Source organism: Zingiber officinale, chromosome 4A (genome assembly GCF_018446385.1).
Source record: "Zingiber officinale cultivar Zhangliang chromosome 4A, Zo_v1.1, whole genome shotgun sequence".
NCBI lineage: Eukaryota > Viridiplantae > Streptophyta > Magnoliopsida > Zingiberales > Zingiberaceae > Zingiber > Zingiber officinale.
The window spans coordinates 3,392,872-3,420,638 of NC_055992.1; the positions used below are offsets into that span (position 1 = coordinate 3,392,872).

Sequence of the window (27,767 nt, forward strand, 5' to 3'; positions counted from 1 at the left end):
TAACAGTTTATAACTAGTAGTAATTATTATGTTTGCATTTGCTTTGGTATGTCACAATTTGGTTTCTTGTAGTATGCTTATATCTTTATCTGTTATACATTCATGCTTATACCATCTTGATTGTTGTCATGTGTACTCTTGTTCTTAGAAATAGTAACATACATTGACCTACTGTGTAGTAGACTCGTTATTTGTCATATCTGATTTATGTACTTAGATTTACGATTCTTAGATCATTGTATGATCTATTCCCTTTTTGGTGCATTTTATATGGAGGTGTATACTGTTTGTATCTACATGTTTAGTGTCATGCACCATTTGGTACGATTGCATGCTGAGCGGTTGTCGGCTCTATTATTGTTGAGCACATCGCCAGTTACATGATCTGCACATACGACCACTCATGGGTTAGTGGTATATCAAGCAGGGTGTGTGCAGTTAGCTCTGTCAGTGCTCCGCTGGTCCACTCATGGGTAGCGTGATGCAACGTGGTAGCACGTCAGGGATCCCTCCTCTGGACTGTCTCGGGGAGATGAGAGCATTGCGCTCCCCCACTCTATTTGGGGTAGGAGGATAGGTGTACTCCGACAGCATCCTGTCCACTCGGTCACTCAAGAGCAGTGATGGCAGAGTGCACAATTGTCATAGCCCTACCCACTCGGTCTCACCATCGCGTGTGAGATGGCTGACAGACGTCAGAGGTGACACATGTCATTTTTGCATCATATGCATGGATTATATTTATTGTTTGTGATTACTGCATTTTGGATGTTGCATTTGCTTAGGTTGCATATGTTTGACATGCATACATGGGAATTTTGTATCTAGTTTGATGACTCTTATATTCAGATAGAAGATCCTGGTGAGTATAGTTTTCTTCAACCTTTTCAGTTTGCATTTCCTACTTTTGTTCAAAAAACTGTACCGTATGATTATTACTATTAGTTATAACTTATTATGTCTGTCTATCGGGTATCCACTGAGTTGTTGAACTCACACCGTTAATATATTGTTATTTCAGGCTTCAGGTAGATATTTGTGGAGTCGCTTAGAGTATCTTGTCTGCCGGTCTTACGTCACATTTGAAGACCTGATTTCTGGTTTCATTTGTACTTTATTTGGTTTATGTATTTGGTGTACTTAGCATTGCATATTCCGGTTTTGTTTCTAATTTGTTGTGATGTGATGTCTTGTATTGTTTTGTTGTGTAAGCCTAGCCGGCTAGCAGCCCTTGTTTTTTATTTGTAATGGTTTCTATCATTTTCCGCTGTGTTTTTAATTTTTGTACAGTCGAGTGGGCTGTTTAATATATATATAACTGCGTGGTTATGAATATTTTGTTCCAGTCGAGTGAGCTGAGTATAAACTGTGTGGCTGTGTATATATTCCAACTGTGTGTGCCTGATGTATAATTTTGTATGTATAAATACTTCAGATTGTCATATGTACAGGGGAGATGCTGTCGGATTTTTCCTCTGGTTGGGACTCCCCCGGGGTGTGACAACTAATATCCAACACTTGTTTAAAATGCATAAGCAGATACACGACTTCCCTGTCATGTTAGGTAGTCTTAATTGTATGCATTGGCAATGGAAAAATTGATCTATCGCTTGGATAGACCAGTTTTCTCGAGAAGATCATGGTGTCCCAACAATTGTGCTTGAAGTCGTCGCATCTTCGGACTTGTTGATATGGCATGCCTTTTTTGGGATTGCAGGGTCACATAATAATATCAACGTGTTTAACAAATCACCTTTATTCGACAATGTCTTATAAGGAAATGCACCTGAGGTTAATTTTTTTATTAATAATATATAATATACAAAAGGATACTATCTGCCCAATGGGATCTATCCAAAATGGGCTACTTTTGTCAAGAACTTTCCATATCCTCAGTATCTCAAGAGAAAAATATTTAAGGAACGATTGGACGTCGCGAGAAAGGATGTCGAGAAGGCATTTGGGGTGTTCCAATCATGATGGGTAATGATAAGAGGTCCAGGACAATTTTGATACAAGGATAATTTGAAGGGCATTATGTATACCTGTATTATTTTGTACAACATAATTATTGAGAATGAGGAAGATGCAGTATTCGATAGATCCTCCATCACAAATATTTCAAGGCTTCATCCAGGAATTCCAATAATACATCCATAAAAATTATGAACTACATTATCAACTTCGAGCCGACTTGGTTGACTATATCTGGATACACTACAATTGTAATTAGTAAAAATAATTTATTAATTACGATATATGTAATGTAATTTTTTAAATTATTAATATTATTTCACGTTATTAATATATGAATTTAAATTTTATAAAACATTAATTATATAAAATAAAAATATAAAGGAGCGATAGTCAAATATATATAATGAAAAGTATAAAATCATGAATGAATTGTTAAAAAATATTTTAATAATAAAAAGATGTGTAAAATTTTTACTTATAACGTGACACGAATATAATAATGAATGAGCTCTCCAACAATTCCAATCACTGCGGATGCTCCTACTGTCATTAGTAATGATATAGATTCATTCTTAAACTTTCATATATACTAGTGTAATCGTGCACACGCGTTGCGTGTGTAATATAATAATATATAAATTATTTGAATCTTTGAAAATCTGAATTATTTAGATTTTCACCCTTATAAACCAAGAATTAATTATTTGGGTATGATTCATCAGACTCATGCAATAATGACTATTGCAACGGGCTTCTCTATAAAAAAAATTATTTTAATTTAATATTATACTTGTCTTACTTATAAAAAAGCTAAGAAAAGTATATTTTTTAACATCGTCAGCTTAAAATATTTATAGAAGCTTTTTTGATCATAGTGTTGTCAATTCTAAGATATGGAACTAAAAAGAACTATATTTTTTTTATATAAAACAACAAGAGAAAATTAATAATGAAAAAAATTCATAATAATACGCTGTAGCTGAGTCTCGAACTCTAGATCACTGAGTGTTTCGCTTGTGGAATTACTAATAAATCTTGGAATTATTTTTAGTGTAAATAGAAAAAAGGACATTAACGTAAATATATTTTAGGCTTCACCAAAGTTAGTTAGTAAAAGAAGAAAATTTTTAATAAAATAATAAAATATATATATATATATTAAAATTAACTAATATAAAATTTTAAAAATTAAAGATCAATCAACAGGTTCTCAATTACCAATATTAAATCAAAAAGACAGCTTATATCTGATAATAAATTGCTTATAAATAGATCTTCATAGAACAATTCATAACACTTAACCATAAACAAACAGTTGTGCCCGTTTATGATGCTTATCTTCAACCACAATAAAATAACAAAACTGCAACAATAATAACAACACATTTTTATATATAAAAAAAAGCGCCAGTTGGTTCCAGTTGTTTCTTAATAATTTAAAACCTGCAAAACCAATTTCAACCATTTGATTTCCATCCGAATTATAAGAGAAAAAACTCAATTACCAGCCCCATCAATTCCCAATTAGCCTACGATTCTCAAACCGCCATGCCAGATTTCCCAAACAAAAAACAAGAAGAAGATCCTGTGAAACAAACAAAACATGACCAAAACTTCCACAACAATCATCATTCATGGATATGAACAAGATTAGATATTTTGCTAGGCCACCCTGTCCTCCATCTCCACTTTCCTCTCTCTATAAATTCCCACCCAGCTCTGGTCAAGAAAATCAGCTCATGAGCTTGTGTGTGGGTCATCAGTCATGGAAGGCCAGCAGCAGAATTCCAGGTCTAGAGTTGTGAAGGTGAACTCAGAGCAGTCGTGGAACACCTTCATCAGCCAAGCCAAGGACCAAGGCTGCCCTGTAAGCCCTCTCATGGCTCAATTTCTTCCTCTCGGTCGCTCCTTTTGATGCCTGCCTGATTGCGTTGTAGGTTTTCATCCACTTCGGCGCTTCATGGTGTGTTCCATCCCTCGCCATGAACGCGTTCTTCGAGGAGCTGTCCATAGCTTATCCGGACATCCTCTTCCTCTCGGTGGACGTTGATGAAGCCACGGTGAGATGGATTTTTTTGTTCCTTCTTTTTCACAATTCAGGAATTTCATGATACAAAATTTACCACTGTTTATTTGTTTGGTGTGTTGAATGGAAATGGCAGGAGGTGGCTTCTAAGATGGGGGTGAAGGCAATGCCAACCTTCGTTCTGATGGGAGATGATGGCGCAGTGATAGACAAGGCTGTCGGGGCCAATCCGGAAGAGATCAGGAAAAGGGTGGATGGCTTTGTCCAATCATTCCGCAGCTCAAAAATTCTCGAGTGAAACCAAATAATAATAATAATAATAATAAAACAGCTTGATAATAAGCCTTGTTTCTTATCATCATGTGCATGATATGTTTGCCTGAGGCCTGAGTGATGCTGTAATTATAATCTGTAATGTTGAAGGAGCTGGGCATGGAATCTTACTCTCTAGTGCTTCTCTTTAGTAGGTTAGTCTTGCATGAGCGAATAGTCTATCGAATGGGATGATACCGCCCGGAAACACTTTTCTGAGGGAGCTTCCGCAGAATGTAGAGAACAAGTGCCGAAGGGAGTATTTCGGTCAGCTGAATCATACAAAACCATGGATTTGCTTTTAAAACCGGACCGACCGGCTGATACAATGAAGTTTAGGTTACATTACCATGTAGAAGGTGAAATCCAGAAGAGGATGGCCCAATTCATCTAGTGAGGTACCAGAGCCAATGGCTGATGATAGACCAAGCTGCAACATTTACAAATAGAAGAAGGCAGGGAAAGAAATGATTAGCATAAAGATTTGATGAACTTATTTTCCTCTTATTACCTTAATACGGGATCATCAACACTCACCGCGAGGCACCTTATGAGAAAACAGGTGAAGCATATTGCAGTAACAGATCCAACCTGCATCAATGCATCAAAATTTGATATCTTAACTCTCTAGAAAAGAATCATATTAAAACCAGTTGAAATTATGTTATTGCAGGATGTTCTTGATATCAGAAAATAGACTGAAGATACAGGTTTGATATCATTTCAGTGTTTGGTAGGAGAACAAACCTCAAGAAGCTTCTTCTGTCGCCCCTTCGATTCAGCAGGAAAACACCTCAGAAGGCAAAATAGACTGTAAAGATATTAGGATTCATAAGGATGTTGTCTGCATTACATATTAATGATCAATAAAGCAAAATATTACCTTCCTCCATACACTAAGAAACCGAGTGCAGCTACGAAGGATATTACTGAAAAAGAAAACAAAACACCAAATTAAGTTAAGCAAGAAACAGTTTCTCAGCAAAGTAGGAGAGGAACCAAAATCTAGCTATTCAAAATGAAATCTACCTGCTACAAAGATATTCCCAACTAATTCAACAATCCGATTGTCGTTTATCCATAGATACATCCATATGAAAACCTAAACATAGATAACGAGGATTGAAGAATACCCTCTGATTCAACAAATGGTACTATTAACCAACAACAGATTATATAAACATATTCCAATTTGCTAATTGCAAACTGAAAGAATGGATACCTGAATGAAGTATATTACACAATTAGCAATGATGTATGTGATCCTCAGCTTGTCTGAAGGAAGATCCTTTGCCTGCCATGTCGTTATGTATCATCGGGAATTAGAAAATCCAACAAAAATGGAGAACATGAGAGCACAACTTATACCAACCTGATGATATATTTCAGCCCAGGAAAGCACAAGCAGGGTGTAAGTAGAAAAGAATAATATCCCTGGAAGATCCAACAACACTAGAGCAAAAACCTGATCAAATGAATCAAAAAGATTTCACCACCAGATTACAGATTCCAAACAAGCTTTAACACTAAAAAGACTTGAGGGCTGCATCAAAGGTGATCAAGGACATGTGTGTAGCTTACACTTGGCCGGAAAAGTAAAACATTATTGTGGAACCCGAAGACCAGAGCGCGAACTGCAACATGAGATAATGGCAAAGCAATCTGCCGTTAAGGATCTAAACGAGCAAAGATGGGTAAAAAAATCAGATTAAAATCGATGCCGAAATCACCTCCGTTCACCAAAAAATTCATGAAAAGGAAAACCTTCTGCGCCGTCCAACCATATTCAGGGACTCGAAGTTGGATCCTCGCCACTTGAATCTGCAGGCGACGAATTGATCAAACTAGGAAAGTTGCGATCTTTACATTAAAAAAGGGGTAAAACTGTTCAGCTGATGGCATGTGGAGATTGGGGCATACTAGGGCGAAAGCAGAGAGGCAGGAATACGCGGCGCAAAGGGAGTAGAAGGCGGCGTCCTGCCATTGGGAGGACTCGTCGGTCTTCACCCACCAGCTTCGAGCGGTTGCAGGGAGCCAACTCATCCCGGCGATGTCCATTCGGATCTAGAGAGGCAAAGAGAGATTAGGTGGGAGTAAAGATGCTGGAATATGCCTTGCGAGGAGGAAGAAAGGCCGAAGCCGTAAGCGACCCACCGGTCTACTCTTCTGGCAGCTTCGTCAAACCAGCGACTGCTTCGAAATACGTTGCTTTGTTCGACAGGTGGAACGGGAGTCAAATCAGCACCAGATCGATCGGCGCCGCCGGATTTTTGGGCCACTTGGGTCGGTTTTTGATGGAGCAAAATTTGGCAACCGCCGGCGTATGCGCCTTTGGAATGGTCGTTTTCCATCACGAAAATGATTGACAATTAGGGATATGGTAGAAAAAAAAAATTAAAATCCGCCATCCAACGGTGCATACTATCTATAAAAAAAATAAATCAAAAGACTTTTTTTTTCCATCAACTTTATCCAAATTCGAATCTTACTCTTATGATAATAAATCTACTCTACACTAATCAACTCAACCTTCATAATTGACAATTAGGGATCAACTCAACCTTGATAATTGACAATTAGGTATAGAGCAATATACAAGAAAGGCATTAACAAAAGATTAAAAATAGTAATCTTTCAAAAAATGTGAAGAGCAAATGAGGAAGAAGATTCACCTAAAGAAAGTTTTTAAATCAAAATAATATAGAGAAATTTAGATGCCTTTCCATTTTTCAAATACTCTCCCAGAAATGTTGAATTTTATTATTATTTATTTAATAGTGTGAATTAAATTTCTCACAAAATAAAGCAAAATGCTTAAGAAGATTTGCATTGGAAAGTTATAAAATCCTTTCTCTGTTAACAAATAACTAAGAAGAGACATTTTTAAACGGTTAAACCTATTACAAAATTTTGGAGCATTTACTAATAGTCCGCTTTTTCCAAAGCATTGTCCAAAACAAACAAAAAAACACACAGCGCAGCCATCAGTTGCATAACGTTATCCACTGGTGCGGTAGTTAATCCAAGTAAATTGCAACAGCAAATGCAAGATGATGCTAAAAGGAAAGAAATATTTTCCATGACTGGAAATTATTATTACATACTGCCTCGACCCTAGACTTGCATATGGAAAGCACAACTTACGGCTAAAAGTACCATGATTTCCATGACTCGAAATTATTATTACATACTGCCACAATACTAGACTTGCATATAGAAAGCACAACTTACAGCTAAAAGTCCCATAGTCGCAGTAATAAAGTTTCAGACGTCCGCTTGGGATGCTCACGCTTGCCCAAGCTCCTTGAGGAAATCCAAGTGATCAACTAGAACCTGGAAAACAATTAAAAAGTTCTTGACTGATTCAATAGACGAAATAGTTAAATGCACATGAACATAGAAGAGTGCATTACCAATCCCGCCAAGAAATTAACCCAAACTAAACATTTTATTGAAATGATTGGACTTGGCATTTAGCAAGTGCAAACAGTAGATAAACAAAATAAAAAAGTGAAATGATAAATTGGTGTAGTAATCTTGGGAAATGATTGTTTAACATTATTTGCCAGATAATTTATTGATAAAACCAAACGAGGTAAGTTATCCAATAAACATCAAATAGGTTTAATTCAACCTCTAAATCTCTAAAAAGACCTCTCTTGAGAAAAGCTCAGGCATAGCTGCCTCTTCAAAAATGGCCAAATAAGACTTTGTTTTGATTATTTTAGATCAGTGTCTTTGACCTTTGTTAGAACTTATCAGTGAGAATTGAACTATGACCTCTCAAGGAGCAAAATCTCATCGTTACCAAGTAACAATTTAACACGTCAAACTTATAGAACAGTATACAAATAACATTGTCTTGCCCTCGACAATTCTCACCAAAATACAATTTTATGCAAAAAGTATCCATGGACATTTATTTATATATAATCATTAATAGAAAAGTATAGAAATCATAACATGATATTGAGTCACAAGTATTCATTTGACTTCCATTCTTAAGTAATAACCTTTCTAGTATTTGATATATTGATAAGTGATGTACACATGAGAATGGTAGCGAAAGATATTACCGTGGAACAAAATCATATTTTGAATAAAATATGATTTTTAATGGATATTTCAGTACTTTTCTTATGCCAAAAAGAAATAGATAATGCCTTGAGATGGTTGTTTTTGCAAAAGAATGAAAATAAAAGTCAAGGACTGCACAACAATGAAGTCGAGAGAGATTTCATCAAAAACTCAGGCAATTTTTGAAACAAAAAATTAACAGATACATTATTCATGCCATTTTGAAAGTTTTGTTCAAACTTTGTTCAGGAAATAAAGGTATTCTTAGAGTTTTTATCCTTTAACATATTAAGGGAAGCTGGGGGCATGAGTTTGTCATAGCAGATAAGAACACAACAAAGTTCGTCACCCGAAAAAATTGAACAGTGAGATTCCATAAAGCACTACTAAGCTACATGCAAAGGAACAAAAAAGAATTTAACTGAGCAATTTATTTCTAGAAACCAAGAAATAAATGAAGACTTACTGTTTTCCAACCATCTGGATCCAAAAACGAGACAATTTTGGTGTTGATTCCTGGAATTGGTCCGGGTTGTCTTGTAATTTTTCCTCCTAGTTCCTTGGTAACTAAATCAACAACAGCGCCACTTTTATAAACATCTTCAGTGCTAATAGCAACCTACGCACAGATATAGAGATATTAGTAATTTAATGGCTAAAATTAACAGAATATTACGAAAGATTTTAAAAAACCTGAGCATATGCATTTCCTTTTGTGTATTCTGTCACGCCGTAGTTGTAAGTCAACTCTAGAACAATTGATTCTGTCTCTTCAGCGTAACCCAGCATCGCAATAGTATACTGTTGTTCTTGTATGGTTGGAAGAAAGGGTGAGCATGATGTGAAAAAGCAAAAGATATAGCTCTATATAAAAGTATATAAGTTAAACCAACACCACAAAGGTATACATGTATCTGAATTATAGGAACCTATATATGAAATTATCATTATATCAATCAGCATATTTATCATAACACAAAAGCCAAGATTATGACACACACACATGTTAGACTAATGCCCCTGCACAAATTAAATGCACGATTGCAGCCCTAGCCCCCAAAAGATTTTGACACATGCAGCATAATTAGATTAACAACAGTAAGACCAATAACCATCAGAAAATGATGATGTGCAATATGACCTTGTAATCAGGATTGTCTTTTGTCCTCAGCAACTTCATCCCACAAGCCTGAATGATAATGACAAAACACATTGAGAAAATGATGAGTTTAAAGAGGACACAGAGTTTGATAATACTTGTTCAGCTATATAGATAGCACATCTGTCACATAACAATGAAATCAGAGAAACAGATGTATTCAAAAAAGAAGAAACATGCTTGGCTTGTTCTGTATCCAGCTGATCAGATATAAGTAGCAACTGGTTTGCGCACTCTAAATAAGGGCAAAACCATCGAAAATAAATGGAACCACAAAGGCAACAAAGTCTCTCTATTGCAGATTCTCAAGGGAACAGTCTGATATAACAATCAAAACAAACTAAATGTATTATATTATAATATTTGGTTTATTAACAGGTTAGACACAATGGAGCAAATGCATAACAACCGGTCACCAAAACTATGAAAATTATCTGTGGAAAAGAACCACGAATAGATATTGATGCACAGATAAGGCGTGAACTGAAACACTAAACTCTAATAAGTTCATAACGACAATTATAGGTATTTGAAACATGCTGCAAATAAGAAAGTAGTTGAACTATGCTGTTCAAGAAGGATACTGTTTTGCATGCATTTAGAAATTATCAAATTGAACAAAATAAGCAACTATATTTTGACATCTTTAAGATTGAACAACCAATAAAACTTATAATATAAGTTACCTTCTCATAAAACTTGATAGACCTTTCCAAGTCACCTACTCGAAGCATGACTTGGCAAAGTGGTTCAGGTGTGGGTCCCCTTTGAATAAGCTCGAATAAATAGCCATCAGGGTCTTCGACAAAAGCAATGACTGTCGTTCCTCCTTTAACAGGACCTGGTTCACGTTTTATCTTCCCACCTTTGGATCTTATGTCCTCAACTAATTTGTAGACCTACAATTCGAGTGATTTTGTTTCCTTCCAATTAATGTTCAGGTGATAAATAACTAAATGGGACAGAATTAATCACAAATGTGCAACATACATCTTCTGATGCAATAGCAAAATGGCCAAAGCCAGTGCCAATATCATACTTATCCACCCCATAATCTGCTCAAAAGAAGAGAAAAGAAGATATGAAGTCATTTACTGAATGTTTAACTAAAAAGTGAACAACAGACATGTACAAAGTGCCAATAGTTTGGAGCCTATTGTTGCTGCTAAGACAATCATCGGAAAATTTGATAAATTTTGAAGGAGTTCACGCATGGTCTTAAGTTGATGGGAGAAAAGGATTTTCTACAATGAGATGAGAAACATACTGTATGTCAGCTCCACCACAAAATGAGAATCCTCTGGTCCAAATCCAAGAAAAGCATTTGAATATTTCTCTTCAGGAATGTCACGCTTACGGAGCAGTTTCATTCCAAGGCATTCAGTGTAAAACCTAAAGGAATATCACAGCGTTGTTTAGTAAATAGGGATTGGTGAAGCTAGAGTAAGATATCATAGAAGATTTGATGGTCAAATTTTTGACAAAACAGACTCTATGGTACGGTCCAAATTGCCAACACGATAAACAGCATGTAAAAAACGACGCTTGTCTTTCTGAGCCCATTCAAGCAAGTTCTCGCTGGAAAGAGACTCTACTTCAGCACCAGATGCCATATCTAAACCAAGATAATCATGTCAATATATCAAATGACAATACTAAAGTAGAACTACTCATTTAAGAAAGTAAATGCCTAAAATGACAGTTCCATTGGAACAGAAAAAGCTAAACTTAGACTACTTCAGAGGCTAATTTTGAAGATGTAGCAGATAAAAGGTATGACAATAAATTGTTAATTTTCTTTAGGGGATTCAAACTAAAATCCACATTCACCACATAAGCAAGCTTTAGATAGCAATCGAAATTTAAGCAGAGAAGTAAATGACCACTGACTCATTAAACTTTAAGAATGACTGTGGGCCCCAGGGCGTAGCGCAGACGGTGGGCGCATGTTATCTCTGGCGTAATGGCCAGGGGTCGATTCTCAGGAACTGACGACCTGGGGTTTACCCCGCCATGCGCCTATGGCCTGTGTACCTGCATGAACCTCCCTCCATATCCGTGGGGCCGACACTAGGGGGGCCGCTAAGGTAGCGGATCTACCTTTTTTTTTTTTTTTTTTAAGAATGACTGTGATCATATCCAAATAGATTTCTTTCTCCTTCATACTAGGAAGGTACTAGAATTATGGATAAAAGTTATATAGTAACACATAGGGAATGGTTAATTAACAAACACCAACTAATGGTATCAGATATAAATCTTTGAAATCTAAAAAAGAATCATTTTCTAATTTAAAATTTGGAATATGTTCGAGGCACTAGATTAATAAGCTTATTGGTCTAGTAGGTTTAAACACAAAATATTAGTTCTAAGTTTAGGGTTTTATCAAGTCTATATATACACCCATCTAAATAATATTTCATTATTAAGCAATACAACATTTACCCATTCTCATAATCCACATGGTATAAGAGACCCCTCTCCTAAGAAGTTCTAAAAAAGGCATCCCTATTATGGGAATGGTAGGTTGCAAATTATCCCTACCATGTAGTCATCTTCGTTGTTGTTGCACGTGCAATCTAGGACAAGGATATAGTTGGGCAGGACATAGATCAACAAGTTTTTGCAGTAAAGGAGATTTCCCATTCATAACAACTTAACAAGATTATATCATAACCTTAGAGATAACAAATGTCTAAGGATGACAAAATTAGTTATGATAATATACCACGGAATGATACTTGAAGGTGCGTTGCAGTACAATGAGCCATGAAGTCACAGACCTAATTTATGGAACATTTCCAACCTATTTACTTAGCAAATTCCCCATAATTTAATTAGCTACTTCTGCATAAGGTCTCTCTCCTGGTTAGCGACTCTGCAGGGATGGCATCTCTGACACTAAAAACGCCAGAGTTTTACCTAATAATACTTTTTTAAAGTATAAGACAGCAACAAATACACACAGAAAAATCGAAAAACACGCCGCGCTGGAATCAACACAGCAATCGGCGACTCCTGGAACCTGGATCGATCTTCTAGCCTAATGCGATAGTTAAAATCGAACGTAATACTATTCTCGAGACTGTAAAAGTACAATAAAACGGAGACCGAAACCCTAAATGCATGAAGAACGGAGAGTTTGGAGACATACCGAAGAAGAATCGGAAATCTCTTCCGAGAAGAGCGGCGAAAGCTTGATCCACTGCCTGCCTGCTCTGGCAGGGACTAAATAGGACCTTTCTGGAAGAAGGGAGTGTGATCTCATCCAATTGGTGCTGTAAATAGAATCCGTACAATTCCCATCCCGTATCTGGATCCTTTGGCGTGAGCGTCGCAGACGCTGCCACTTGTCCTGTTCAGTTTCAGTCTCTACTTTACCTGAAATCCTTGCAGGATAATTTTATATAAAACAAAAAAGGTGAAAGGTATATATATATATATTTAAAAAGTTGAATAATTCCTTGAAAGTTATTTTTTAAAATAATTTAAATGTCTAAATTTTGTGATTAATCATGAAAGTAAACGGAAGTTTTCCTTTATCAACTTTTGTTCAGGGACCAGTTAGAGGGAAAAATAAAAGTAGAAGTAAAGGAAAAAAAAAGTGGAATGTTACGTGTCATTTGGCATCCATCCACAAACAGTGTGAAGTGTGCTATGTGATCTTGTGAATTGATGGCTTTGATGGCCTCTGTTTTTCGTTCTTAACAACAGCATTGATGTGAAGTACTACACGATAGCATTGAGCCAACGCTCCAAGGGATCAGAGGAGGTAAACAGGAAGCTTTGGTTGATTCTCCGAATGGATTGGGTAAGCATAAGAACGATTATTCTAAGGGAAATGGATGATCCACGAAGTTAAACATAACTGGTGTAGCTCGGGTAGGTCATATGGCGGTTGTCGTATATGATATGGCTTGGGTAAGCAATATAGGCTCCACAGACCTGAGCCCCTTTTTCTTAGTGACCCGTGGTATTATTATTATTATTATTATTATTATTATTATTATTATTATTATCCTCTCCTTAGCAGGTCAGATTTCTTGTTTTTTTTAGTATTGTTATTTGCTCCCACGACTAAATGATTGAACTCCTCTCTCCAATTAAGATAAATTAGTCTTTTAGTCCTCTTGGTATTCTTGTTATTATCCTCAAATAGGATTGGTCTTCCCGTTTCCAGGGTATTCTTAAGGCTGTGCAAAAAGACCGACAAATCGAAAATCGGATCGGAACCGATAGCTTACCGGTTCCGGTTTACCAGTTAACCGGTTAATCGGTTTTAATCGGTTCCGGTTAACCGATTTTTACCGGTTTACTGGTTGGTTCCCGGTTTTGGATTTTTTTTACCGGTTTAACCAGTAAATCGGTAAAACTAGGCACCAACCGGTATATCATAGGGTCTTCCTCTTACCAAGATGAAGTCTAGCTGTCTTATTGATCCTTCGACGACTTGTGTTGTTGCTCCTCGAGCACCATGGTAGCAAAAATCAGAGGAAGAGGAAGACGAAGTCTAGCTGTCTTATTGATTATTGCAGGAGGAAGCACGAGAGAAGGAAGGGACGATCCAAATCGAGAGCAAAAAGGAAGCAGTGACTGTCTGACTGATTTGGCAAAGTTTTCAAACCGATTCAGAAAATCTTCAATCTGAATGGGGATAATAAACTTGAAATTTACATCAAACACACCAGTGTTGACAAAAAAAAGCTAAATAATACTTACATTCATCCTTCTAGCTACTTTTGAATTAAATATCTTATAAATCCAGCAACCTTCAAAAAGACTAGCATATAAACTCTTTCTCCACAATGTCTCCACCGACGACAGCTGAGGTAAAATAAGAGAAGGAAATAAATATAATAAAAAAACACATGTTGCAATGAATATTGTCAGAAAAAAATACTTCTTTGCAAAGATTGAATTAAAAGATGAAGAACGTCTGCTTGGACTTGTTAGAATGCATAAAGAGGAAAATAACTTGAAGACATGTGAGAGCAAACTTTGGTTAAACAATTGATTTATTCGTCAAAGTTAACAGCAAATGACAATATTAACCAAAGCAAGCAATAAATCATGTGTTCCAGCTACTTTTTATATTTAGTTGTAAACTTAGTTATTCCTTAGATTTCTATTCTTTTAGTAATACATATTCTTATCACCTCGAAGAAGATTTTAGCGCCCAAATTCTCTCTCTCCGCTCTCGAGCGCATACTTCGCAAGGTAACTCTATGTCACTGCCTTGTTTTTTTTTCTCACTCCCTTTTTAGCCTCGCCTTCCATCTTCCTGCGTTGGGTCTGATCAATCGAATTAAACCCACCGATTTAGTCAGATCACCATCCACTATTCTGATTTAGTTAATTAGTTTGTAAAAAAAAAAAAAACCCAATAACCTACTTCACTAAGTACACTTACCCAAGCTCAATGATCTTTACCGGTTCTCGATTGGAACCGGTTAACCGACCGGAGCCGATTCAATTGAAATCGGTAGAACCGGTAAGATACCGGTCAGTTAACCAGTTTTAAATAAATCATGGTAAATCGGAATTAACCGGAACCAATAAACCGATAAACCAGTTAACCGACCGGTTGAACAGGCCTAAGTATTCTCATTATTATTCCCAAAACAAGATTGATCTTCGGTCTTCATAATATGGTTGAGCTTCTACTATTCTTAACATTCTTATTATTCCTGATTAGGATTGCTTAGATTTCCCACCTTCTCATATTTATATGTCTCTGATCCTGTCGGGAAGATGAGAAGACGGACATATTGGTGTGACATGTCTGGAATGTGGGTTGCATCTCCATGACCCGAAAGGTGAGTTGTCCTCTGCGTTGACCAAGTCGTCCGAGGTCCTCTGGTCAACAGTACCTGTAGGCAGCGACCGAATTACCCCGGTTCCTGGTACCCCGATGCTCGAGGTGAATCCCACATATACATAAGCAGCCAAATAGTGATAGAACAACTAAATAAATAGAAGACGAGTACAGTGACGTACCCTGGCCCCGGGAGGCACCCTCGAATAGATTGGTGAGCTGGTCACGGCGCTGATCAAGTTGTATCAGCCCAGACGAGTAAAGGAGTGTGAGCTAGCTAAGGAACCGGATCGGGGGTGACTACATGGAATTCGATGCAGCATGGATCCAAGAGGCAGCATGTCGGCCGAAATATAACGACGGTTCCTGAGTCGGGATACTACAATGGCTCATAGGGCGAGATATGATAACGGCTCGCAGGCCGAATGATACAAGTAACTCACAAGCATGATAACAATATGAATAGTGAAACACAACACGGCTCGATGGCCGGAGTATGAATCTGAGCACTCAAACAGTGGCTGACTGGAGGGTGACGGCGGCAAGACTAGCAGGCGGCTGCTGGGAGAGGCAGCGGAGAGGGGAAACGGAGGAGGGGAGCAAGGGCTCGGTGTGAGCGACCAGCTGCGGCGATATGTGCGACCAGCGGCGTCGTTGATCTCTCCCTGGCGACGGATCAGAATCCTTGGCACAGGTGAAGTATTGTTGCTCGCCCTCGTCCTCGCCTACTGTCAATCCGCCGATAAGAAGAGGCAACCAAGCAGTGGCTTGCCGAGGCTGGTGCCGAGGGAGAATAGCGAGAAGAAACTCCACCATTGCAGACTTCTGTTCACGAACATGAAAGGAGAGGAAACCGTGTTCCTTCTTGCTTCTGCTCACCAATGGGGAAGAAGCGGCAACTTTGTTGCTCGGCCGCTAGGCCCAGGAGGCAAGGCATAGAGGAATCGGTAGCTGGAGATCGTAGAGAAGAGTGGAAACCTCATAGAAGCGGATCGAAGAAGACGACGAGGACAGAAACGCGATGTCGGGAAGAGGACTCGCGAGAACGACAAGGATCTGGCCATGGCCTCTATTCCTTGGCGGCGGATAGGAGCCAAGCCCGAAGCCCCCACCTCTCGTGATCATGAACAATACTTCTTTTATCCCTAGACCCTTAAGGTTCCCAAAAGACAAAAATGCCCTCCTCTATCTCCTTAATTCCTCCCAAGTCCCATAATACATCCGCATCAGTCCCCATGACTGAAAGATTGATATTCTTTCTCCAAATGTGACGACTTGTGTTGACATTTTAAACATCCACAATATTATCATCTGCATGACCGCGGAATTGAGCACCTCCTCCTAGCTAGGATGGAATCATTACTTGGCCTTTTGAGTATTATCCACACAACTAAGGAATCGAGTTCCCCTCCTGACCAGGATAGGATTGGTGTTCTACACATTCTTAGCGGTCCTCTAAGGTGCTTACTTATTCAGTTACATCTCTGATTTAGGAAGTCGCTTGATCCTTGCCCTAGTGATCTTGTGCTTCTATCAAACATCATTTACCTTTACTCTTCAGTCTGACTCAAAGAGAAACATGTGATGGTTTTTGGGGATCCTATCAAGATTAGGGAGGCAACTCAATGGTTATTTTTTTATTTAGAAGTCACCACATATTTAATCGGATTTCATCCGACTTTACTATTTAGTCTGACTTGAAGGAGGGCATGATGGTATCTAGTATTACTCACTAGTTATTTCCCAAGTGTTTAACTTTTGTCATACAACATCCTACTAGTATTTGGGTTATCCCCAAATAGTCAGTCTCTTCTCCTGAGCACTCTGTGTTAGGGGTGGATCTAGGTAAGGGTTGAAGTGGGCTAAAGTCCTTGTCAAGATCCGTCAAAGAAGAAGGAGCCATGGAGGTTGCGGTGGGGCTAACTCCTCTCAGTCCTCACCGAGCGACGTAGTCCCAAACGTGAGCAGTGAGTGATGACAAACGTCTAGGGAAATGGGGAAGAAGAAGAAGCTCTTGTCTTCAGATCCTCTGCGCCCGCCTTCCGTGCGCCCTCTGTGCCCGTCGCTACGCGACAAAAAACCCACGCGCTAAGCACGCGCGTTTCTCCGCTCCAGTAATAAAACTCAGCTCCAACGCACACATATCACTTCCTGCACAGACCGATCAGCAAGAATACTGATTGGTCAGCAGACCGATCAGCAGGAATGCTGATCGGTCTTGCTGACCGATCAGCATTCCAGCAGGATTTTACCCTTCTACCAGTAATTGGTCTTGAATTGGGACCCCAAAGCCCATTAGACCTTAAAATGGAGTGCCTAGATAAGGTTTCTTCTTTTGGATGAAGTAGGCCAAGGGATCTGTAAAGTAAGTACTAATAGATTAAGACCTTGTCATGCATATTTTTAGCACAGTATCAGTGGCAGCAGTACAAAGATAAACAAACAGCAACTTAATGCTTTAAAAACCTTTTAATAGAGAAAGATGATAAAGACTTTAAATTGATACATCTTAAATAACTTCCTGAACCAATCTATAGAAAGAAGCCGTGGAAACTAAGTAAATGTTAAAGACATACTTTAGAATCCATAAAAATTCTGAAATTCCCAATAACCTACACGTCATCCAACACTATAGTCCTTAAGAACAAGCAACAGACAACTGATCAACATGCTCATTTCATGACAACATAAGTCTGGATAATCAATCAATTCTTAAAATATGAAAGATGTAATCCCCTTATTGGACGACGGAACAAGTTCTCAAGAAGAACCTAGGTACATCTCACCAGATGGAATTCCTGTAGGCCTGTGAAGATAATATCACCAGATGGAAGCAAATATCTTCCTGCTGGAATGCTGATCGATCAGCAAGACCGATCAGCATTCCTGCTAATCGATTTATTGACCGATCAGTATTCTTGCTGATCGGTCAACAGACCGATCAGTAGAAAGTGATATGTGTGCGTTGGAGATGAGTTTTATTACTGGAGCGGAGAAACGCACGTGTTTAGCGCGTGGATTTTTTGTCGCGTAGCGACGGGCGCAGAGGGCGCACGGGAGGCGGGCGCAGAGGATCTGGACTCTGTCTTCACTGTCTTCGATCCACTAACTCCTTATAAAATAAAATAAAAAAGACCATCTTAATATCTTATTAACTTTGCAGTCGGTAGCCTTATCTGACGACCACAAGGTCCACAACCAATATTACTATATCACAAAGTCTTAATCAATACTTCAATGTAATAGCCTAATAGTAATTTTGTAATTTATTAATTTAGTATTTCTATGGTTTTTACATTATCAAATTGAAATTTTTGTTATTAAATATATTTATTATATTGTAAAAAAAATGGTTAGCCCTTGTTAGAAGTTGTCTCTGCATCCGCCCCACTCAGCGTCTCTCTCAAACCAATCAACCTACATTCCTGGGTACTTGATATTCATCCCACAGTATCTCATTCGGACTCGGAATAGCCATTTAGAGTATGTTCTCCTGAGCACTCGGTATTTATTCAGCGATTTCCCATTTGGACTCGGGAAGCTTAGTCGACCTCAACCTCCATCAACTTGTGTACACCAACGGCTCAATAATCTTTGATAGCTCCACAGAAGGTGACACATGGCGAACGGGCCCATAGTGTCAGAGGTATGATCCAACGGTTGCCTCTAATGCCCTAACCACCCCTTAGATGGATAACTGGTAGGCTCCGTGGAGATTTCTTCCGAAGGTCTTAAAGATGGACGGAGGTAAGTGGAGAGGTATATCTTTCTTCTTGTGCGCAGAGATTACTCTTCTCCACTAAACTCTCTTTAACATTTTAATTTCTCTCTTTCTGTTTGTTTCCTTTATTCTTTGAATTCAATTCTAACTTAAACATTGGAGTGATGGTATCGGTAACACTTGTCAATCCTAACTTGTTTTACTTTTCATATCATTGGATCTAAGATTTTTTTTTGGAGAGATGGACATAATTGAGAGAGAGGAAGAGTCCAAGCAAATAAAAAATAAAGACACCATCAATAACAATTTTAAATATTTTTATACCACAAACAATCATTAGCCATCAATTTAAAAAATCCATCATTGTTTTATTTCCAATAGTAATTACTAAATAAAAAAAATTAATAATCACTCTTGATCCGGTGGTAAGGACGAGAGGATCACTTGTTGGCGAGAGGTCAAGGACACGTGGAGGTCAAGGGTCATGAGGATCAACACCAAGGTCGTGCCGAGCGGACTGGCGGACCATCCCGGCCCGGACATCCGGCCGACTGGGCGCTCGGTCTGAGTCTCCCAAGCGGCCGGACAAAAGACAACCCGACCATGGGGCGGGTTTCCGATGCTCAAGGTAAAAGAGTCTTTAAGCCGAGCGGCCAGGACGCTCGGCCGAGCTGTAGGACAATAATCCACAATCTCAGCCGAGCACGTGAATAGGGCTTCTTGGAGGACATGAGCGCCGAGCGGCTGTTCCGCTCGGCCTGGGAACAGATAAGAGCGCTAGGAGACAAAAAGGACAGCTGGTAGCTTCATCCTCGAGACACCTGCCGTCGACAAACAGCATGGTTGGCGGCCGGAGCAGACAGAATATCGTACGGTAGAAGCTTCCACCGTCACATCCGGGATATGCTCGGACGATTGCGGAATGACGTCAGGCGTACTTTTCTGACACAACCCTACTGAGGTATGTTTGAGGAAGCGTGCATGCATCGAGAAGCGTGTCCGCGCCTCCCCGGGGCCCTATATAAGGACCCCCCAGACTTCAACGGAGGTATGTAATCTTGACCACTGTAGCCACAGTAATGTTACTCTGCTTCTTCGTTGCCTGACTTGAGCGTCGGAGGGTCGTCGCCGGGAAATCCCTCTCGGCTCGACTTCTTTGTAGGTTCGTCGAAGGTCTACCTCGACACTAAAAGACAACGAAGAACGTCACATCCCCAGCGTTCGTTGACTCAGAGTTAGGATCAACTCTCTTCTAGTTACTCTGTTATATATATATCTTTTGTAATGATTTGTTTTTATTTATTTAATTATTTTTATTGAGATTAACATCGGGTAAAAAAATGAAGTGTCATATGCATCTCCTTTCCGGGCCTCAGTCTTAACTGAATGCCCTTCTATCTCTGATAATCCGAAATAATATTTATATATGTCAAAAATCAAATCATACCGGTCTAATGGCAAATCCTGAGGACACGCAATTTTATTGTTATTCGTTGGTGGCAGTAGGAGCAGGTTGCGACCGCTTATTTTCAACCCTTCTACACTTAAGTATATTTTAATTAAAAATTTATTTATTCTACCTGTAAATTGTTTGTAAAAGTCTACCTATAATTTTTCTATAAAATTCCTTTTCACATACAAATTATTTAAATTTCTGACAAACAAGAGCCTAAATTAAAGCCGAAGTTTCAACCTCCGCGTGCTCAACTATCCAATCCTACAACCGTACTGGTCTTATTGCGACGGCGGACCCGTGAAGGCCACGCCGGGAAATTGAGTCGCCGTGCTCACCGGCTGCCAACGGCGCCTCCAGAGGTAAAGCTTTTCGCCGGCAGTGAGGTACCTGCGGTGGCGGCGTCCCTCTCCTCCTCTTTGATGCTATCAAGCACCCTCTTCGCCACGCTACTCTTCTTCACTATCGACACGAACTGCGGCGGCGCCACCTCGGTGACGTAGCGGCGCCCGACGGTATATTTATTGATTTATTTTATGTATTTTTTTAAAATAAAATGTTTAAGTGGTTTAATTAGCGGATCCGAAATTTAACATTCTCCGGCCCGGCCCCCCCTCAATTGGTTATGGTTCCAACTTGCTTATGTCACGTGCTTACTACGTGCCCATCTAGAGCCCACAACCCGATCCGCATCTGGGTCGTTCAGTTGGCTGCAACTACCGAGCCACCTTTATTATTTTGGAAGTCTCAGGTCGTCGGAGTGCCAATCGTTATCCGCTCAAGCCAATAGGAGTCGCGTTGTAGATGTTTGGTGTCTTGAACATATCACGCGATGAAATGGCGCATCAAGCTTCGGCTTCCAGCCAGTTTGTCGCTTTCCCCTTCGGACGTGGCCGGGAATGCGTCCGGCTTAACCGATGGGCTCTCAGTGCCTTCCAAATCTCACAGATCGTCGGTTCTTCCTCTTCGAGATGGCTCGATTTGGTGGATGGATTCAGTTCCTGATCTCCTTCCTCCGAGTTCTGATGGAGAGGCCCGTTCCCAACGAGGTTCAGCTCGCTTTCTGAAGCTAGGTGCGATTCCTATCTGATTTGGTGATCGATTTCTCGATTTAAAGATGAGATTTTGTGGTTCGCCGGAGTGAAAAATTTGTGCTTTTTTTGCCGGCGTAGGTCGCTGATTAATTAGATGGCCTGGTTTGGTAGCTGGATCCGATTGGCGATCTTCATCCTGCGAATTTTTACGGAGAGGCCCGCTTCGAGCGAGCTCCTACTCGTCATCTGAATTCCAAGGTAGGTTGAATTAGGCGCCTTGGTCTCTGTATTTTGCATTCCTTTCCTGTATCTTAATGAAGTTCTACAATTTAGAACGCTGTTCGCTTTGTAGTCTCTGGGTTTGGCTCTATCGTTTTTTGGTTCAGCAATGATTTCCGGATTTCAATCAAAGTCCCGAATTTTTTTCAACAATCCGTCAAAAAATTCTGATACGTTGTAAAAATTCTCACTGCGTTTTCCGTTTATTTTTTTTGCTATTGATCGTTTCTCATGAAGCACATAGTTCTCAGAAATCTTTGTTGGATCGTAAATCGTGATGTTTTTCCACTTCGCACAGATGGTTGAGCCACACTTAAAGATACAAACTCAGAAGACTCAAAGATAAAAAATCCTACAGCAATGGAGGACCAAAGCAACAACACTCTTCAACTTGTAATTAAGTTGTAAATTTACTTTTTTGCTTAAATGTAAAACTCAAAGAGTTTAGTTGAGATCAGAACTAGCCAGTTTGCTAGTTAGTAAACAATCACCATGGCTAAGATTGTTGTAAGTACGATGGCAACCAATCCTTTTGTGTTGCAAGGAAGATGGCAAATTCAAGTTTTGTGAAGTGAATATTTCCATCTTTTGTTGGAAAAAAAAGAGGTTCAGCAATGCATTTCATAACTACAACAATTGCACAAACTTTTGGTTTAAACAATAAAAAATCACATAATTTTCTTTAAATCCTATATTTAAAATGTCTATTTTGGATAATGAAATATTCAAAGGCTTACTATCAAAATAACAAATATATGATTTAGATATGAAAATTTTGATCTTTGAATTTGAATTCATGATTGTGTTTTTTTTTCTCAAAACACACCCTTCATTATTTTCCAAAGCATACCCTCCAAGTAGACACAGTAGAACCCTAGGAAGTAAATAAGAACTGAAATTTTGTATGCATATGAATAACATGGTTTAGTAACTTTACTAGGCAATCTAACAGTGCAAACAAGGCCTTTCTATCTGTAATGAGCTCAAAACGAGAAGCTATGCTTGCAGTGCCTGACATGTCGGCAATAGCTTCATGGATGCAAAGGTGAACCATTCTCAGAAAATCCTATAGCTTCCATTGAGCCGGTAATGCCCTCTAGAGCCTGCACACACACGCTCGAAAACCCTACCAGAGCCTGGAACACATTGGGGAGGCTGGTCTGCAGATCGTTCAGTGTCATGGCCCGGCTCTTCCGAACGGATTCCAAGTACCGTGCCTTTTCATCCTCCAACCTCTTCTTCAAAGCATCGAGTTTTGGGTACTTAGTTGACGATGCTAGTTGGTGATTCACCTGAGGGCCTTGGACCATCTGTTGGATTATATGTTCATCATTGTGCTTCTCCTGTGAGCGAAGAGAGCTTAATTCTCTATCCAATCTGCTCTGAAGTCGGTCGGACTGCTTTCGCAAGTTGTGCTCTTCTGAGTGTTGAAGAATGATAGAGCGAATGACTAATAGAAAGCACTTAATTGCCTCGGCTGCTACCTGTTGAGATGAACATAAAGATAAGACCTCATATGACAAGCAAGTTCAATGTCCCAGTTATTAGAAACCATGTAGAACTTCCATCTAATATGATATCGCAAAGCCTGTATCAACCATTTTGAACAACTTTGGTCATCCTATCGATCCAATTTATCTATTTATGGAACCTACTCCTTATTGTTCTTCAAAATATCCTTATCATATCAATTTATTCACACATTTTCTATCCATCAGACAGTTTTTATTATACTAATGGAACTTTACAAACAGAGGAGTGTCAGAAGTAATATTACCTTGTCAGGTAACCTATCGAGAACTCTTTGCAGCTCTTCACAATATCCACCGATCCCGGTAGTTGAATCCATTAGTTGATCACTTTCAGGAAGGCCCTCAGTAAGCCTAACCCACTGGTTGAGAATGTGCAGATACGCGCGCTGACAACAGAAGAGATTGCAGAAGGTACCATACCACGATCTCACCTCTGATTCGAGCTGAGATATAGCATGACGAAGTGAATCAGTTGTTGGATCGCTGCCGAGATGGTTTTCTAGAAGGTTGGTTTGTTGAGAGACGTGGTTTTGCACTTGATGGCATTCATACATTGTTCTCCACATCTTCACCAGCCTTGAGAAGTTTAAAATGGACAAACAGAAGCACATTACGAGTCAAGCAATAAACTCCAACTTCTAAAGTTTACAGTTAAAGAATGGGCATATTCCAAGCTTACCCGACTGTGAATTCAATTAACTGAGGGAAGAGCTCTTCATCCCTAAGCTTTGATATGGTTAAACATGTTCCGTTTATTGACTCCTTTAAACAAATCATCCGGCATTGCAACTCCTCAATGTCTAAGCGAGTTTTCTCAGTTTTCACAGAATCATAGTCTCCAGCTTCGAGCTTGTGCAGTACTAAGATTGCCCTCTTATGCTGGGACTTGGCAATCTCCTCATCCTGGAATTAGTAAAATTTATTCATGAGTTGCGCTTGTATTTTAGCATATCGATTAGTCATGCTTGGTTAAATCACCCCCTGATAAACAGATAAAGTGCTGTATAAAGAGAGGATGACTAATTTACACATGGATAGATCCAGGACTAACTAACTACAATAGCATGTTTACCTTCACTTGCTTATAGAGCTTCTGCTCCTCGGCAAAAAGTCTTTCGAGTGTCGTGCAATGCTTACCGGGACTAGAAGCATTACTCGCACCGTGAGCATCTCGGTGAGAATGAGAAGATCGGAAGGACCAACTCCACGACAATGCATTTACAACCTTGGCAGACTTTGAATTCTTTCCTGAAAACACATATGACAACCATACCATTTTCACCTAGTGAGTTAAACAAAACCAGAGAGAAAAAATTCTGTAAATTAATTCCTTAAACATGTAATCAGAGGCTTCTCCCATCTTCTGTGTAGCTCAATCTTATAGTTCTAAGCAGTAATTCACAATGTTTGAGACAGAAATATAGATTCATTCTCTAAAGATTATGAATTCATTCTTTAAAGAAGCATTTAGATAACAGTATTAAGGTGGAAAACAATGAACTATGCGCAGCATCAGACAGAGATGAGGTAGAGATTACCTTTCCTCCTTTCTGTATCCCAGGGATGAGAACAGCTGCGATTTGATTCTAGAACAACTGCAACATCCTTCCCTCCGGCAGCAGCTTTCAGGAAATACTCATCCACCTCTTTTATGATCCCGGCCAATGTCTTCTTGCTCCTCCATACGACCATTCCCATGTCTGTGTCTTTGGTTAGCCAACTCACCACTGACGAATTGTCGTCGGCCAACTCCTTCAATGTGCAATTGTCATTCACCGCATTCAATGTCACAGCATAGGTTTCCTCTTTGGGGATCAGTTTCTCTTCTTCCTCCGTCTCTTCTTCCTCCTCCAGGAACTCCGACTTGGTCTCCTCCCAGTTCTCTTCTTCGGCGGCAGCCTGAATGAGAGTTCCTGAGTCCTTCTGAGGCAGTGGAGAGGAGAAGCTCGAGGAAGCAGGCGGGCTGAACGGATCCCAGAACTCCCAGACCGAGCCGGGGACGGTAGGCGGAGGCGTCGAGCAGCTCTGGTCGTCGTCTTCTGAATCGCTCGAGCCGTCCTCGACGGAAGCTTTCTCCTCCACTGCCTCCTTCGCCACGACGGGACTATAACTAGGCGGCGGCGGTGGCGGCGAAGGTGGCAGAGGCGGCGGCGGGGGAGGTGAGGGGGGCAATGTGAGGTCGGTAGGGGGAGTATCATTAGGGACCATCGTCTCAGTCTCGGTAAACTGCCGAAGAGTCGCGCCAGTGTTCCTCAAGGACTGGAGGTACGCCATGTGAGCGGCGGCAAGCTCCGCCCGGCAGGTGAGAAGTCGCTTCATCAACCTCCGCCGCTCCTTGCATCGCCACACCACTTCGTCCACCTCCACCCTCGAGTACGTGCACCCCATTCCGCCGCACCAAAAAAAAAAGGAGAAAAAAAGGAAAGGGCAATGTATCAGATCTTTGTCTCGATTACTCAACGACTTCGCCGGAAAACAGCTCAAGTTCCACAAAAATTAAAACAAAGAAAACGAATCCGCCGTTCCCAACTCATACACAAGCTGCCATTTCTCGGGAACGGCAACTTTAGCTTGAAAGCTAAGCTAAATACCTAATCCAAACTAGAACCGACAGAGAGATGAAGCTAAGGGGTTTTATTTCACCGATGAGGGCGAGGGTAGGGGAGAGAGCAAAGGAACGAGGACGCGAGGTTTAAGCAAGATGAGATTTTGCTTAGACAAGAATGCTCATCTGCGCCATATAGTTGATGATTGCAGGAAGAGACAAGAAAGGAGGCGAGAAGGGTATGCAAAGACAAAGCAGCGGCGCCCTGCTGCATGCTCTGTCAGCCGCAGCTCCCTGTCGCCTTTCCCGGTCGCCCCTCTCCCTCACTTCCCATCATCAAAGTGCGTTGTCGGAGAGAGAGAGAGGGTTTGGTGAGGTGTGGGACTTGGCTTTAAAAGATTAAACATGTTAGTAATCATGGCTAAGAAAGAGTGAATCATCGGTCATAAATGCAATGCTGCGAAGAAGAAAGAAAGAACCAAGTCTCTTTATTGCATATGGAAAACTAATTATTTTGTATTTGCATTTTTTTTTCCGAAGAAGATATTAAAAAAAGTTGAAGAATACTTTTTGTTTCAGGGCAATTTAACGAGACGCACCCTAGTTTTTCTGAAATTAAAATGGCAGTATTATATATTTTAGCTAGTGGTAAATACACCCTTCATTTTCACCCGTTAATCTCCATCGTTAATTAAATTTGAATAATTTTTTATGATATAAAAGTGTTCAATAAATTTTTGACAAAGGATATATATACACTTAAATTGTAGGTTTGTGGTAGGCGATTAAAGAAGATGAATAATCCTGAAAATAAATTAAAAAAATATCTTATTATTTGAATTAAGCAAGGATATAATATTAATAAAAGTAAATAACTAACGTAAAAGAAACAAGATAAGAAGGCTCAAATAGTTATTTGATTAGAACTTAGTTAGTTGTTAATTCAAGATAATGAAAAACTCACTAAAAATTCATTTGTTGAAGGCGGAGTAGCCTTTTACAAACGTTGACAACTCAAGAAATTATCTAAGAAATGAATACAGTGAATGTTATTGAATTCCTAACTTCAGAGGATTTTTTATAGCCTCATGGGATAAGGTTGTCATTGGCTGACGTGGCTCAAAGGCGCCTCCAAAGGGATCTAGTGTGCCTTCAGTGTGGATAAAATTTTATCCTAAATGTAACGATCGCCAACATCTCTACCACATTGGAAGGTTCCTTTGTGCGGATTGTAGGCGCCATCGCGCCTTTGTATAAGGCGCCTTCGCACCTTCGAGCTTGCTTAAGGTGTCTTCGTGCTTTTTCATCATAGGCGCCCAAGCAGATTGAGGTGTCTTGGGTCTTGAATGCGGTAGCTTCTCTATCGAAGCTCGAGGCGCTTCCGATGCCATTGTTGGCACTTCGAGAACTATTCATCCGAACTGTCTCTCTTTTCTGTGTTCGCTTGGATGATGCTCCGGCTGTCCAGAATTGAGCTCACCCGAATCCAACTCCAGTCTTCCCTCGAAGCAGGCTTCCTCTCGGCTTTTTGCCCCTCGGATGTGTCCCATGCTTCATTCTCATTCGTCGGTATATTTTTCTATAGCACATCGTCCCTCGGATGCACTGAGCCCGTCGACTCACTTTTCATGGCATCCTTCTCACTAGTTGCATCTTCTGCTCGACTTCTTATATTTCTAAGTTCTGCACACTCAAACACAAAGCATCAATACTGTATGATCTAATTTAACTTGGTTGACCATATCAAAACTGTTGGGTTTTTCGGTCCGCGAAAATCGCTTTTTCGCGTCGCGGAAACCCCGAAAGCCCCTAGCCATGGATCCGTGCGAAGAAAATT

At 39.8% G+C, this 27,767-nt stretch overlaps 5 protein-coding genes and 1 long non-coding RNA gene across 8 annotated transcripts; 2 read left to right on the plus strand and 4 right to left on the minus strand.

Moving 5' to 3' along the window:
- Positions 1-3,565: 3,565 nt before the first annotated feature.
- Positions 3,566-6,669, minus strand: LOC121969300 (tobamovirus multiplication protein 1-like). Of its 3 annotated transcripts, none has more exons than XM_042519319.1 (12): positions 6,470-6,669; positions 6,236-6,379; positions 6,046-6,136; positions 5,897-5,949; positions 5,688-5,780; positions 5,538-5,609; positions 5,345-5,417; positions 5,199-5,244; positions 5,063-5,126; positions 4,827-4,906; positions 4,665-4,745; positions 3,566-4,587 (listed from the first exon to the last, which is right to left on the minus strand). In XM_042519319.1, exons 2-11 carry the CDS (start codon positions 6,371-6,373, stop codon positions 4,706-4,708), a joined length of 750 nt encoding a protein of 249 aa, XP_042375253.1. In that variant the 5' UTR covers positions 6,374-6,379; positions 6,470-6,669; the 3' UTR covers positions 3,566-4,587; positions 4,665-4,705. The 3 variants fall into 3 exon arrangements, with proteins under 3 accessions (XP_042375253.1, XP_042375251.1, XP_042375250.1); XM_042519317.1 differs by having other exon boundaries at positions 4,853-4,906; positions 6,470-6,661; XM_042519316.1 differs by having other exon boundaries at positions 4,853-4,906; positions 6,236-6,662.
- LOC121969301 (thioredoxin-like protein CXXS1) lies at positions 3,709-4,308 on the plus strand. The gene is made up of 3 exons (XM_042519320.1): positions 3,709-3,844; positions 3,915-4,037; positions 4,140-4,308. Exons 1-3 carry the CDS (start codon positions 3,743-3,745, stop codon positions 4,299-4,301), a joined length of 387 nt encoding a protein of 128 aa, XP_042375254.1. The 5' UTR covers positions 3,709-3,742; the 3' UTR covers positions 4,302-4,308.
- A 703-nt stretch (positions 6,670-7,372) lies between the features above and the next one.
- LOC121969299 (lactoylglutathione lyase GLX1-like) lies at positions 7,373-12,858 on the minus strand. Its single transcript, XM_042519315.1, has 9 exons — positions 12,706-12,858; positions 11,043-11,166; positions 10,819-10,943; positions 10,542-10,606; positions 10,238-10,450; positions 9,534-9,581; positions 9,086-9,193; positions 8,859-9,011; positions 7,373-7,648 (listed from the first exon to the last, which is right to left on the minus strand). Exons 2-9 carry the CDS (start codon positions 11,162-11,164, stop codon positions 7,601-7,603), a joined length of 882 nt encoding a protein of 293 aa, XP_042375249.1. The 5' UTR covers positions 11,165-11,166; positions 12,706-12,858; the 3' UTR covers positions 7,373-7,600.
- Positions 12,859-13,590: 732 nt separating this feature from the next.
- LOC121969302 lies at positions 13,591-15,555 on the minus strand. The gene is made up of 3 exons (XM_042519321.1): positions 15,266-15,555; positions 14,271-14,375; positions 13,591-14,195 (listed from the first exon to the last, which is right to left on the minus strand). The coding sequence occupies exons 1-3, from the start codon at positions 15,329-15,331 to the stop codon at positions 13,983-13,985; spliced, it is 384 nt and encodes a 127-aa protein (XP_042375255.1). The 5' UTR covers positions 15,332-15,555; the 3' UTR covers positions 13,591-13,982.
- A 5,812-nt stretch (positions 15,556-21,367) lies between these two features.
- On the plus strand, positions 21,368-22,438 carry LOC121973065. The gene is made up of 3 exons (XR_006109359.1): positions 21,368-21,613; positions 21,713-21,832; positions 22,152-22,438. It is a non-coding gene; the product is annotated as an uncharacterized LOC121973065 (long non-coding RNA).
- A 207-nt stretch (positions 22,439-22,645) lies between these two features.
- On the minus strand, positions 22,646-26,304 carry LOC121969303 (protein ALTERED PHOSPHATE STARVATION RESPONSE 1-like). The gene is made up of 5 exons (XM_042519322.1): positions 24,924-26,304; positions 24,458-24,633; positions 24,065-24,288; positions 23,631-23,961; positions 22,646-23,337 (listed from the first exon to the last, which is right to left on the minus strand). Exons 1-5 carry the CDS (start codon positions 25,771-25,773, stop codon positions 22,885-22,887), a joined length of 2,034 nt encoding a protein of 677 aa, XP_042375256.1. The 5' UTR covers positions 25,774-26,304; the 3' UTR covers positions 22,646-22,884.
- Between the last annotated feature and the right edge of the window lie 1,463 nt (positions 26,305-27,767).

What these genes read in the sequence shown, in the direction of transcription:
- LOC121969302 (XM_042519321.1), bottom strand. Translation starts at nt 15,331, where the DNA reads ATGTCACACCAATATGTCCGTCTTCTCATCTTCCCGACAGGATCAGAG. An exon ending in AGACATATAAATATGAGAAG is followed by an intron (nt 14,376 to 15,265) that starts GTGGGAAATCTA and finishes ATTTTACCTCAG; the next exon opens with CTGTCGTCGGTGGAGACATT. An exon ending in AAGTAGCTAGAAGGATGAAT is followed by an intron (nt 14,196 to 14,270) that starts GTAAGTATTATT and finishes ATCCCCATTCAG; the next exon opens with ATTGAAGATTTTCTGAATCG.
- LOC121969303 (XM_042519322.1), bottom strand. Translation starts at nt 25,773, where the DNA reads ATGGGGTGCACGTACTCGAGGGTGGAGGTGGACGAAGTGGTGTGGCGA. An exon ending in GGATACAGAAAGGAGGAAAG is followed by an intron (nt 24,634 to 24,923) that starts GTAATCTCTACC and finishes ATGTGTTTTCAG; the next exon opens with GAAAGAATTCAAAGTCTGCC. An exon ending in TTAATTGAATTCACAGTCGG is followed by an intron (nt 23,962 to 24,064) that starts GTAAGCTTGGAA and finishes AAACTTCTCAAG; the next exon opens with GCTGGTGAAGATGTGGAGAA.
- LOC121969301 (XM_042519320.1), top strand. Translation starts at nt 3,743, where the DNA reads ATGGAAGGCCAGCAGCAGAATTCCAGGTCTAGAGTTGTGAAGGTGAAC. An exon ending in CCAAGGACCAAGGCTGCCCT is followed by an intron (nt 3,845 to 3,914) that starts GTAAGCCCTCTC and finishes ATTGCGTTGTAG; the next exon opens with GTTTTCATCCACTTCGGCGC. An exon ending in TGGACGTTGATGAAGCCACG is followed by an intron (nt 4,038 to 4,139) that starts GTGAGATGGATT and finishes TGGAAATGGCAG; the next exon opens with GAGGTGGCTTCTAAGATGGG.
- LOC121969300 (XM_042519316.1), bottom strand. Translation starts at nt 6,373, where the DNA reads ATGGACATCGCCGGGATGAGTTGGCTCCCTGCAACCGCTCGAAGCTGG. An exon ending in GTGTAATATACTTCATTCAG is followed by an intron (nt 5,418 to 5,537) that starts GTATCCATTCTT and finishes ATCTATGTTTAG; the next exon opens with GTTTTCATATGGATGTATCT. An exon ending in TTCTTAGTGTATGGAGGAAG is followed by an intron (nt 5,127 to 5,198) that starts GTAATATTTTGC and finishes ATATCTTTACAG; the next exon opens with TCTATTTTGCCTTCTGAGGT.
- LOC121969299 (XM_042519315.1), bottom strand. Translation starts at nt 11,164, where the DNA reads ATGGCATCTGGTGCTGAAGTAGAGTCTCTTTCCAGCGAGAACTTGCTT. An exon ending in AAGACAATCCTGATTACAAG is followed by an intron (nt 9,194 to 9,533) that starts GTCATATTGCAC and finishes CAAGAACAACAG; the next exon opens with TATACTATTGCGATGCTGGG. An exon ending in ATCCAGATGGTTGGAAAACA is followed by an intron (nt 7,649 to 8,858) that starts GTAAGTCTTCAT and finishes ATTGTTTTCCAG; the next exon opens with GTTCTAGTTGATCACTTGGA.